A 12997-nucleotide genomic window follows, 5' to 3' on the forward strand; every position below is an offset into this window, starting at 1 on the left:
TTACATACAACTTAACGAAACATCACATCGATGGATGAAATCAGATTGTACACAAGAGTGCTGCTGCTTCTTTGAAAACCAAGTTGAAGGCTTTGTTAAGCTTTAAAGAAAGTTATAAATTGCAGGTACAGATTCAGGTATAGCTAAGATAGTTGTTAAAGAGTGGGGTGGATTTTTTTTTTTTAAAGAAGTATTTTAAAAAAATATTTATTCATTTGGCTGTGCTGGGTCTTAACTGCAGGATCTTTTATCTTCGCTGTGGCATGTGGGACCTTTACTTGTGGCATGCAAGCTCTTGGTTGCGACATATGGGATCTAGTTGCCTGACCAGGGATGGAACGCAGGCCCCCAGCCTTGGGAGCACACATTCTTAGCCACTGGACCACCAGGGAAGTCCTGGGATAGAGGTTTTAAATTTTAGAATGCTTCTCGGTTAGAGGCCTAGATGATGGCCAGGTCCCCACGTTTTCAGAAGTAAACAACCAGTCATGGTTCTACAGATGTCACCATAATGATTAATTTAAGACGATCAACAGACACCCAGGCAAAGAGAAAGCCCCAGCCATGCTCAAAGTGTGGCCTCATCAGAGTGAGCAGCCTGAGTCAGACAAAACACCGAGTGATACTCCACAGTCATGTTGCCTGTATTCTCTAGGAGTGCCACAGTAAAGAAGCTGCCTGCATGTGGAAGATCCAGGTTCAGTCCCTGGGTTGGGAAGACCCCCTGGAGAAGGAAATGGCCACCCATTTCAGTGTTCTGGCCTGGAGAATCCCATGGACAGAGGAGCCTGGCAGGCGATAGTCCATGGGGTTGCAAAGAATCGGACGTGACTAAGAGATTAACACTACACACTCAGTGATCCTAAGAACATCAAGGTGGGTGAAAGCATTCTTAGATATCTTAGGATATCTAAGGATATCTTATTCTTAGATTCGATTCTGGGTCTTTAGAGTTAGAACCAAAACACATATATTTGTCTTAACAGCCAAAGGCATGTAGTACCCAGTTAGGGGGAAGGGCAGCCTGGGAAAATTAGTTGATGTGATAACTTGAGTTCAGAGACTTGGGCTATGTGAGCTCCACCATCAGAGGGCAGGGAGACACTGACATGACAACCGCAAATAGGGTTCTGGGAACCTACTGATAAGAGTCCAGCCAAGGGACGTCCCTGGTGGCTCAGTGGCTAAGGCTCTGAGGTCCCAGTGCAGGGGCCTGGGGTTCAGGCTCTGGTGAGGGAGCTCAATCCCACACGCTGCCACTGAGTTCGAAGGCCACAACTATAGAGTCCACTATGGAGAACAGTGTGGAGATTCCTTAAAAAACTGGAAACAGAACTGCCTTATGACCCAGAAATCCCACTGCTGGGCATACACACCGAGGAAACCAGAATTGAAAGAGACACATGTACCCTAATGTTCATTGCAGCACTGTTTATAATAGCCAAGACATGGAAACAACCTAGATGTCCATCAGCAGATGAATGGATAAGAAAGCTGTGGTACATATGCACAATGGAGTATTACTCAGCCGTTAAAAAGAATACATTTGAATCAGTTCTAATGAGGTGGTTGAAACTGGAGCCGATTATACAGAGTGAAGTAAGCCAGAAAGAAAAACACCAATATACTAATACATATATACAGAATTTAGAAAGATGGTAATGATAACCCTGTATGCGAGACAGCAAAAGACACACAGATGTATAGAACAGAATTTTGGACTCTGAGGGAGAGGGAGAGGGCAGGATGATTTGGGAGAATGGCATTGAAACATGTATGATATCATATAAGAAACCAATCGCCAGTCTAGGTTCGATGCAGGATACAGGATGCTTGGGGCTGGTGCACTGGGACAACCCAGAGGGATGGTACAGGGAGGGGGGTGGGAGGGGGGTTCAGGAGTGGGAACTTAAGTACACCCGTGGCGGATTCATGTTGATGTATGGCAAAACCAATACAGTATTGTAAAGTAAAAAATAAATAAATAAATAAAAATAAAATAAATAAATATTTAAAAAAGAATAAACTGCAATGAAGAAAACACCAAAAAAAAAAAAAAAAGAGTCCAGGTACTGCAACTAAGACCTGACAAGTCAGATAAATAAATAAAACTCCGTGTGTCTGTACAGAATCCAGCCGAAACCTCAGTCATCAAATAACCTCAACCAACAGGGACTCTATCAGTGTCACTGGGCTCACATCTTTTCATCCAAAAGATTCTGTAGAACAAGAAAGGACAGGACTTCCCTGGTGGTCCACTGGCTAAGACTCTGTGCTCCCAGTGCAGGGGGCCAGGGTTCGATCCCAGGTCAGGGAACTAGATCCCATGTGCTGCAACTAAAGATTCCATATGCTGCATTTATGACCCAGCAGAGCCAAATAAATAAATAAACATTAAAAAAAAAAAGAACAAGAAAGGACAAAGAGAATCCAAATTATGGTAATTTTGTGTCAAGAAATTTGTGCCCATCTGGTACTATATGTTGAAGATTAGGGGTCAGCAAATTCTTTTCTGCAAAGAGTAAATATGTTAAGTTTTGTGGACCAACTGATCCCTGTTTCAATTTGTCAATTCTGCCACTTTAGCATGAGAGCAGCCATAAGCAAAACACAGCTGAATGAGCCTGGCTGTGTTCCAGTAAAATGTGTTTATAAAAACGGGCAGTGACCACACACAGCCTGCGGATCACAGTCTACCAACTCTAGTTCTGAGTCTATTCTCTATGCTCTCTGTTAACAGTTCTATTCAGCTCTTTTCTTTCCACGTCTGTAAGTTTCACCTTTCTCAGTTTAACACCAGATTTAAGTCTAACGCTCTTGGCACTAACGGAATTCCAGCCTTTAACCTTGGAAACCACATATGCCCATAGTTATAGATAAAGGGAGAAAGTGATCATGCCTCACAGAACTACTGGTCTCCCTGCTTGTACTGAGTGGAGACTACAGCGATGTGTGAAATTCTGTTCGTCTTTCTGTTATTAAAACTGTCTTTGAAAGTGTTGCTTAGGGACTTCCCTGGTGGTCCAGTGGTTAAGACGTCACCTTTTTACGCAGGAAGTTGGGGTTCCATCCCTGGAGGGGGCCTAAGATCCCACATGCCTTGAGGCCAAACATCAAACAGAAGCAATATTGTAACCAGTTCTATGAAGACTTAGAAAAAGGATCCATATCAAAAAAACCTTTAATAAATTTAAAAAAAAGAAAGTGTTGGTTAACCAAAGGAGTCTTTGCACACCCTCAGAAATAACTGCTGTCTCCCCTAAAAGATAACCTACGCTCCCTAGAAGTTAACAAATCTAATTGGCTGTCTTCCTTAAGGACATGTTTGCCCTGGTAACAGTATTTAAATTGACATCCCTGTTTTGTGAAAGGCAAAATCCTGGTGAAGTCTGCTAAGCCATGAGTTCATGGGCACCTTCTTGCCATTTCCATGGAGCGCTCATAAAATCTGTGACTCAGACGGACTCCTTTTTTTCAAACTAGATGAGTCCTGGTCTCATTTAATTTACAGACAGGATCATGACTCAGGTGGCAAAACTGAGCAGGGCTTCCTGGGCATATATCTGGAGAAAAACGTGATCCAAAAGGATGCCTGCCTCCCAGTGCTCATTGCAGCATTGGTTACAACAGCTAAGACGTGGACAACCTAAATGTTCATGGACAGAAGAATGGGTAAAGGCGATGTGGTGGATGTATACAGTGGATTCCTCAGCTGCTGCTGCTGCTGCCAAGTCACTTCAGTCGTGTCCGACTCTGTGCGACCCCACAGACGGCAGCTCACCAGGCTCCCCCGTCCCTGGGATTTTCCAGGCAAGAACACTGGAGTGGGCTGCCATTGCCTTCTCTAATGCATGAAAGTGAAAAGTGAAAGTGAAGTCGCTCAGTCGTGTCTACTCTTCGAGACCCCATGGACTGCAGCCCACCAGGCTCCTCCGTCCCTGGGATTCTCCAGGCAAGAGCACTGGGGTGGGTTGCCATTGCTTTAGCCATTAAGAAGAATGAAATAATGTCATGTGCAGCAACAAGGGTGGATGGACCTAGAGACTGTCATACTGAGTGAAGTAAGTCAGACTGAGAGGGAGAAATATTATATGGCACCCCTTACCTGTAGACTCTAAAAAGAAATGATACAAATCAACTTATAAAACGGAAAGAGACTCAGACTAATGGAACAAACGTTGCTGGAGGGAAAGATGAGGGGAAGGGATAGCTAGGGAGTTTGGGATAGACATGTACACATTGCTATAATTAAAATGTATAGTGAATAAGGACAGGAACACTGCTTGATATTATGCGGCAACCTGGATGGGAGGGGAGTTTGGAGGAGAATGGATGCATGTATATGGATGGCTGAGTCCCTTTGCTGTCCACTTGAAACTGCCACAACATGGTTAATCAGCTATACCCCAATACAAAATAAAAAGTTTAAAAACAAAAAATTGAGCAGGGCTCAGAGCTGAGGACCGAGGCCTGCTGACTCCAGCCATGAACCAACCAATGGCCGCCAAGGTCATGGGTATGTACGTCTCAAGGGCATCTGCCGACCTCCTTTGCCCCCTCACCTGCCCAGAAAGCCGTACAGTGTCCTTTGCTGAATGTCCCCAGGGCATCAGAAAGTCAGGGCATGGCCTGGGTGAGGTCTGGCTGCCATCATGCTGCCGCTTTGCAGCCTCAGACCAGCTGGACTCACATCATGTGAAAGCGAAAGCCGCGGATGAAGCGGAACCACGGCAGTGCTGTGCTTTGAGTAAATGTTCAAGTCGGAGGTTTTGATAACCTAAGGCTATAAATCCAACACAAGCTTTCGAAGATTAGCAGTGCTAGGGCGTGGGGGATGGTAAACCGGAGATAGAAGAAAGTTCTAGAGAAGGCAACAGTCTAAGGCCAGAACCAGCCAAACAGGAGTTATGGGCTGATCTGTGTCCCCTGAGACTTAATATGCTGAACGCTTAGCTCCCAGCCCCTCCGAGTGTGCCTGTATTTTGGAGATGGAGCCTCTGACGAGGTAATTAGGCAGAAAGGAGGTCATTAGGGTGGGCCCTGATCTCATATGACTGGTGCCCTTAATAAGAAGAGGAGGGACTCTTCAGTCCAGTGGTTAAGAATCTACCTTGCTTTGCAGAAGATGCAGGTTCGATCCCAGGTCGGGGAACTAAGATCCCACATGCAGCACAGTGTGGACAAAACAACTTAAAAAGAAAAAAAATATCCACCCAGGAGGGAAAATTTAATAATGAAAAATTGGGACTTGAATTTTACATGTTTTTTTTAATTCCACCTTTCTAGGCATTCATCTTTGCTGTATTTTTCCCAAGTATACAGATTCATGGCAGGCTAGAAATTTAAAAGCTTCATGCACTTTCCAAAGACCTTGGAAAGTTTGGTGCTCAAGGGTTACCCAGCCACTCTCCCCCCATCATTAGCAGAACCTTAAGTCTGACATGAGGACCCACAATGTATCACTGCCAATCGCTAACAGGGCCACCAAAGCCGACTCTTCAGGGTCTGAGAAGCCTGGCTTCTGAGCCATCGAGTTGGGTGGCTGAAGGCACATGCCCACGGCTCAGCAAAGACGCCTGTCAAACCCTGCTGACCTTGCCTCCGGGATCCAAAACCCTCACTGGAGGATGCTGGCACTCCCCGTTCAACAGTGTCTTGCCACACAGTTCCCTCTTTTCCCTGGACACTCTCATAAGTTCCAGAGGATCACTGCCACTGGTTCCTTCTTCTCACACAGGCAGTGAGTCCTAATAAAGCCCTGGCTCTGCTGGACTGGTTTGAGACTCCTTGTCTCATGTAAATTTACATCCTCTCAGACTTACCACTCCATTTGGATGCGTCTCCCCCTAGACTCTTCCTGAAACTGGTGAACTGACGTCGGGGTGTATTGCAGTCACCATATATCTTTCCCCATTGCTACCTCATCTTTATGGTCACTTTCAAAAGCATCTTCTAAAATGTATTTATTTATGCGGCCACACTGCACGGCATGCGGGATGTTAGTTCCCCAACCAGGGATCAAACCCATGGCCCTCGCCTTGGAAGCGTGGCGTGATAGCCACTGGCCCACCACGGAAGTCCCTTCATGATCATTTTTGATGATGATGTCACCAACATTTCCTGTTAAGCGACCCTTAGAATTTGGGGCAGTTTAGAATAATGGAAAAGGCAGGGGCCGTGGAGTCTAGATAGCCTGTGCCACACTGCAGCTGTGTGGCCCTGGGCAAATGACTTGACCTCTCTGAGGCTCAGTTCCCATACTGATAAAAGAGGATAACAAGACCCCCACCTCAGTGAGTTTGGGGATGATCACACACAACAATCACAACAGTGGCACACACACAGCAAACACACAACCAATATCAAGCGTTACTGATAATCGCTATCAGCCACTTATACAGGAAAATGGAGGTTACTTCCAACTTCTCACTTGGAAATGCTAAATGCACTTCAGGCGTTTATTTGCACAGCCATTTTCCATGTTTTAGATGTGCTCCTTAAGCAGTATCCCGGACAGGGGATGACCGTGTTACAAGGTAAAGGGTGTCTGGAAGGCTCATCACATGCTGACAACATGTACCCTGGTCAGAACACAGCTGCCGCCGCCGCCGCCAAGCCACCTCAGTCCTGTCTTCCCGACCCCACGGACTGCAGCCCACCAGGCTCCCCCGTCCCTGGGATTCTCCAGGCAAGAACACTGGAGTGTGTTGCCATGTCCTTCTCCAATGCATGAAAGTGAAAAGTGAAAATGAAGTAGCTCAGTCGTCCGACTTTTAGCGACCCCATGGACTGCAGCCCACCAGGCTCCCCGATCCGTGGGATTCTCCAGGCAAGAATACTGGAGTGGGTTGCCATTTCCTTCTCCAATGCATGAAAGTGAAAAGGGAAAGTGAAGTCACTCAGTCACAGCTCAGGACCCTCATTCCACTGTAACACTGCCAGCCAATACACATCTCTATTTGCAAACGTGAGAAAATGAGGGACTTCTCTGGTGGCCCAGGGGTCAGGAGCTTGCCTTCCATTGCAGGGGCTGAGGGTTTGATCTCCGATCAGGGAACTAAGACCTACAGGCAACTAAGCCCACATGCTACAGCTAGACAGAAACCCATGTGTCCCAACCAAGATGGGACTCAGTCAGATAAATACACAGCTTTTTAAAAAGAAAATGAAAGAATATCCCATCCCCCGATGTGTCCCAACCAAGATGGGACTCAGCCAGATAAATACACAGCTTTTTTAAAAAGTAAATGAAAAAACATCCCATCCCCCCACTTCTCACTGAGGCTTCTTACCCACGTGCCCCGTCTGTCCCTCGTCGGAGATCCTCAACAGGAGCTCCAGGTGGGAACTGCTGATACCTGGTGCCACCACCTTGACCAGCCGCCTCCACCGGGCCTCCTTCACCACAAACTCTGTGCCCACCTTGACTTTCAGGATGTTGAAGGCTTCTGTCATTTTGTGACGCTTCAGGTATGCCAGTGTGTGAATCTCATTCTTGAAAAAAAAAAAAGGAGTGTGTGTATTTTTTTTTAAGAGGAAGATTCAAGGAAGCCTCATTTCTTGGCCTTAAACATTTCAAAGTAATGGAAGAGTTGAGATGAGTGCATCCTGGGGACCACGTGTATCCTTTCTGGATGAGCAGGAGATACCCACATGTAAAGGTCTCACCATGCCTAACGAAGACTCCTAATAGCTCCTGCTCCTGGGTTTACAACAATAGCAACCCAGGAACTCATGCCACAGGAGGCATCGCATAGAGAAGTCACTGATGAGTCTGTTAAACCGCAGGGTCCAAAATCCCTTCCCCGCTCCAGAGATGGGCAACCACCCAGTGTCTGAAGAAACACAACTCCGCCAACTACGTGCAAGTGAACAAACCCACGAAGGACAATCAGAACGCCGAGAAACAAGGTAGCAGGAGGCGGACAGGCCCACACTCCGCTCTGCCCAGGAGGCAGAGGCCAGAAACGAAGGAGGTGAGGCATGCTGCTGAGAGGGAGGGAGCCGTCGGGAGGGAGAAGCCAGATCTGCCATTAAGTCGATGAAGACACGGGGGGGGGCAGGGGAAGCAGCCTGAGTGAAATGAGGCTAGAAGTGGCCTGGAAGGAAGGGGTCTAGGGCTGCCATGAAGCCTGACTGTGCACAGAGAATCTTCCAGAAGAGGAGAAGCCCTCTTTATGTTATAATGGGCCATATGGATGCCCATCCCTACTGCCCCCTGTCGGCTGATAACATAGCTAGACCAGAAATTCTCTTTTTCAACTTGAGCAGAGTTGATTTACAATGTCATGTTCGTTTCAGGTGTACAGCAAAGCGATTCAATTATATATAGATAGATAGGGAAGATAGATAGACAGGGCTTCCCAGGCAGCACTAGTGGTAAAGAACCCGCCTGCTAACACAGGAGAAAAGAGACGCAGCTCTGATCCCTGGGTCGGGAAGACCCCTGAAGGCGGCATGGGAAGCCACTCCAGTATTCCTGCCTGGCGAATCCCCATGAACAGAGGAGCTGGGGGGCTACAATGCATGGGGTCACACAGAGTTAATCTGAAGCAACTCAGCACACACAGTTGCATATATGTACACACACACACACACACACACACACGGCTCAAATCATGAACTCTTTATTGCGAAACTCAGACTTAAATTGAACAAAGTAGGAAAAACACTAGACCATTCAGGTATGACCTAAATCCAATCCCCTATGACTATACAGTAGAAGTGACAAGCAGATTCAAGGGATTAGATCTGACTGACAGAGTGCATGAAGAACCATGGACGGAGGTTCGTGACATTGTACAGAAGGCAGGGATCAAGACCATCCCCAAGAAAAGGAAACGCAAAAAAGCAAAATGGCTGGCTGGGGAGGCCTTACAAACAGCTATAAAAAGAAGAGAAGCAAGAGGCAAAGGAGAAAAGGAGAGATACACCTATCTGAATGCAGAGTCCCAAAGAATAGCAAGAGGAGATAAGAAGCCTTCCTCAGTGATCAATGCAAAGAAATAGAGGAAAAACAATAGAATGGGAAAGACTAGAGATCTCTTCAAGAAAATGAGAGATACCAAGGGAACATTTCATGCAAAGATGGGCTCGATAAATGACAGAAATGGTATGGACCTAACAAAAGCAGAAGATATTAAGAAGAAGTGGCAAGAATACACAGAAGAACTATACAAAAGAGATCTTCACGACCAAGATAATCATGATGGTGTGAACACTAACCTAGAGCCAGACATCCTGGAAGGTGAAGTCAAGTGGGCCTTAGGAAGCATCACTCAGAACAAAGCTAGTGGAGGTGATGGAATTCCCGTTGAGCTGTTTCAAATCCTAAAAGATGATGCTGTGGAAGTGCTGCACTCAATATGCCAGCAAATTTGGAAAATTCAGCAGTGGCCACAAGACTGGAAAAGTTCAGTTTTCATTCTAATCCCAAAGAAAGGCAATGCCAAAGAACTCTCACAGAATTGCACTCATCTCACACGCTAGGAAAGTAATGCTCAAAATTCTCTAAGCCAGACTTCAGCAATACGTGAACCGTGAACTTCCAGATGTTCAAGCTGGTTTTAGAAAAGGCAGAGGAACCAGAGATCAAATTGCCAACATCCACTGGATCATGGAAAAAGCAAGAGAGTTCCAGAAAAACATCTACTTCTGCTTTATTGACTATGCCAAAGCCTTTGACTGTGTGGATCACAAGAAACTGGAAAATTCTGAAAGAGATGGGAATACCAGACCACCTGACCTGCCTCCCGAGAAACCTATATGCAGGTCAGGAAGCAACAGTTAGAACTGGACACGGAACAACAGATTGGTTCCAAATAGGAAAAGGAGTACATCAAGGCTGTATATTGTCACCCTGCTTATTTAACTTATATGCAGAGTACATCAAGAGAAATGCTGGGATGGATGAAGCACAAGCTGGAATCAAGACTGCCAGGAGAAATATCAATAACCTCAGATATGCAGATGACACCACCCTTATGGCAGAAAGCAAAGAAGAACTTAAGAGCCTCTTGATGAAAGTGAAAGAAGAGAGTGAAAAAGCTGGCTTAAAACTCAACATTCAAAAAACGAAGATCATGGCATCTGGTCCCATCACTTCATGGCAAATAGATGTGGAAACAGTGTCAGACTTTATTTTGGGGGGCTCCAAAATCACTGCAGATGGTGACTGCAGCTGTGAAATTAAAAGACACTTACTCCTTGGAAGGAAAGTTATGACCAACCTAGACAGCATATTGAAAAGCAGAGACATTACTTTGTCAACAAAGGTCCATTTAGTCAAGGCTATGGTCTTTCCAGTGGTCATGTATGGATGTGAGAGTTGGACTATAAAGAAGCTGAGCATGGAAGAATTGATGCTTTTGAACTGTGGTGTTGGAGAAGACTGTTGAGAATCCCTTGGACTGCAAGGAGATCCAACCAGTCCATCCTAAAGGAAATCAGTCCTGGGTGTTCATTGGAAGGACTGATGCTGAAGCTAAAACTCCAATACTTTGGCCACCTGATGCAAAGAGCTGACTCATTTGAAAAGACCCTGATTCTGGGAAGGATTGAGAGCAGGAGGAGAAGGGGACAACAGAGGATGAGATGGTTGGATGGCATCACCGACTCAATGGACATGAGTTTGAGGAAGCTCTGGTAGTCGGTGATGGACAGGGAGGCCTGGCGTGCTGCAGTCCATGGGGTCGCAAAGAGTCAGACACGACTGAGCGACTGAACTGAACTAACTGAATAGACCCCTCCCTGCTTTTCCCCTTTAGTAATCACAAGTCTGTTTTCTATACCTGTGAGTCAATTTCTTTTTTGTAAATGAGTTAATTGGTATAATATTTCAGATTCCGCGTATCTGTGACATCATATGATGCTTGTCTTTCTCTTTCTGGCTTACTTCGCTTAGTAGGATCGTCTCGAGTTCCCCCCGTGTTGCTGCAAATGGCTTATTTCATTCTCTTTACACTCTACTGTAAATATGCACCACTTTTTGTTTATCCGCTCATTTGCTGATGGACATCTAGCTTGCTTCCATGACTTGGCTGTTGTGAATAGTGCTGCAATGAACATGGGAGTACAGCTATCTTTTTCAATTAGTTTCTTCTGAATATACATCCAGGAGGGGGATTGCTGGATCATAAGGTAACTCTATTTTTAGTTTTTTAAGGAACCTCCGCACTGCTTTCCATAGTGGCTACGCCAGTTTACACTCCCATCAGCATGTAGGAGGGTTCCCTTTTCTCCACACCCTCTCTAGCATTTATTATTTAAAGATCTTAAATTCTTAACGGGTGCAGCTATGTCTTCATCAGCTTTATCTCCTTCATACTTTGTATGAAGTAAGTCAGACAGAAAAGGACAAATATCATATATTGCTTATACGGGAAATCTAAAAAAAAAAGTAAAAATGAGCTTATTTACGAAACAGAAATAGAGTCACAGATACGGAAGACAGGCATGGTTACCAGGGAGGAAGGCCAGGGAGGGATGAATGGGAAGACGGGGATTAACATATGCCTACTGCTATATACAGCTGGACCTCCCCGGTGGCCCAGATGCAAAAGCGTCCGACTACAATGCGGGAGACCCGGGTTTGATCCCTGGGGCGGGAAGATCCCCTGGAGAAGGAAATGGCAACCCACTCCAGTACTGTTGCCTGGAAAATCCCATGAACAGAGGAGCCTGGTAGGCTACAGACCACGGGGTCGCAAAGAGTCGGACACGACTGAGCAACTTCACTTTCACTTTTCACTGCTGCTGCTGCTGCTGCTAAGTCGCCTCAGTCGTGTCCGACTCTGTGCGACCCCATAGACGGCAGCCCACCAGGCTCCACCGTCCCTGGGATTCTCCAGGCAAGAACACTGGAGTGGGTTGCCATTTCCTTCTCCAATGCATGAAAGTGAAATCACTTTTCACTACTATATATAAAATAGATAATGAAATTGACCTACTGTATAGCAGAGGGAACTCTACTCAGTACTCTGTAACGGCCTGTATGGGGAAAGAATCTAAAACAGAGTGGATATCTGCATATGTACAACTGGATCACTTTGCTGTACACCTGAAACTAAGGCAACATTGTAAATCAACTAAAAATCTAAAAATAAAAACACTAAAATAAAGATTTTATTTTAATACTCAATAAAAACTTAAAACTAAGTCCATAAAAACACTAAAATCAAGAAGAAAAGATTTCAAGGAGCCATGGACAACCAGATGCATTAAGAGTGAGGGACAAGGGACCTCCCCGGTGGTCGGGGGGTTAAGACTCTGCACTTCCACTGTAGGGTTCAATCCCTGGTCGGGAACCAGGATCTCGCATGCCAAGTCGCCCAGTCAAAAAGAGACAAAAAAAGAGTAAGGAGCAAATCCGGGATCTGCCCTGAAGCTGGGACACACCGTCAGAGCCACACCAGACTGACAAAGAGCCACCTGGCCCAGCAGAGTTCAGCAAGGCAAGTGAGTCTTCAGATTCATCAAAGCAAAACGAAAATGAGCACATTCAATAGCAAGTGCACAGGCTAGCCTCCCTGCTCCCGCCCCAGCCAGGTGCCGGCCCCGCTGGCCCCCAGCTCAGGCGTCTTACCTTAGCGCTTCCTGTGGCCTCCCTGCTCCCGCCCCAGCCAGGTGCCGGCCCCGCTGGCCCCCAGCTCAGGCGTCTTACCTTAGCGCTTCCTGTGGCCTCCCTGCTCCCGCCCCAGCCAGGTGCCGGCCCCGCTGGCCCCCAGCTCAGGCGTCTTACCTTAGCGCTTCCTGTGGCCTCCCTGCTCCCGCCCCAGCCAGGTGCCGGCCCCGCTGGCCCCCAGCTCAGGCGTCTTACCTTAGCGCTTCCTGTGGCCTCCCTGCTCCCGCCCCAGCCAGGTGCCGGCCCCGCTGGCCCCCCAGCTCAGGCGTCTTACCTTAGCGCTTCCTGTGGCCTCCCTGCTCCCGCCCCAGCCAGGTGCCTGGCCCCGCTGGCCCCCCAGCTCAGGCGTCTTACCTTAGCGCTTCCTGTGGCCTC

General features: G+C 46.7%; 1 protein-coding gene across 1 annotated transcript in view; it reads right to left on the reverse strand.

The window, feature by feature from the left end:
• LOC102171434 (two pore calcium channel protein 2) overlaps positions 1–12997 on the reverse strand; it is a 57682-nt gene that overhangs the window by 18415 nt on the left and 26270 nt on the right. The window contains exon 9 of the mRNA XM_018054816.1: positions 7293–7494. Coding sequence (XP_017910305.1) covers positions 7293–7494 — 202 coding nt within the window. The remainder of the gene's footprint in view (positions 1–7292; positions 7495–12997) is intronic.

This window comes from Capra hircus, chromosome 11 (genome assembly GCF_001704415.2).
Source record: "Capra hircus breed San Clemente chromosome 11, ASM170441v1, whole genome shotgun sequence".
Classification (NCBI taxonomy): domain Eukaryota; kingdom Metazoa; phylum Chordata; class Mammalia; order Artiodactyla; family Bovidae; genus Capra; species Capra hircus.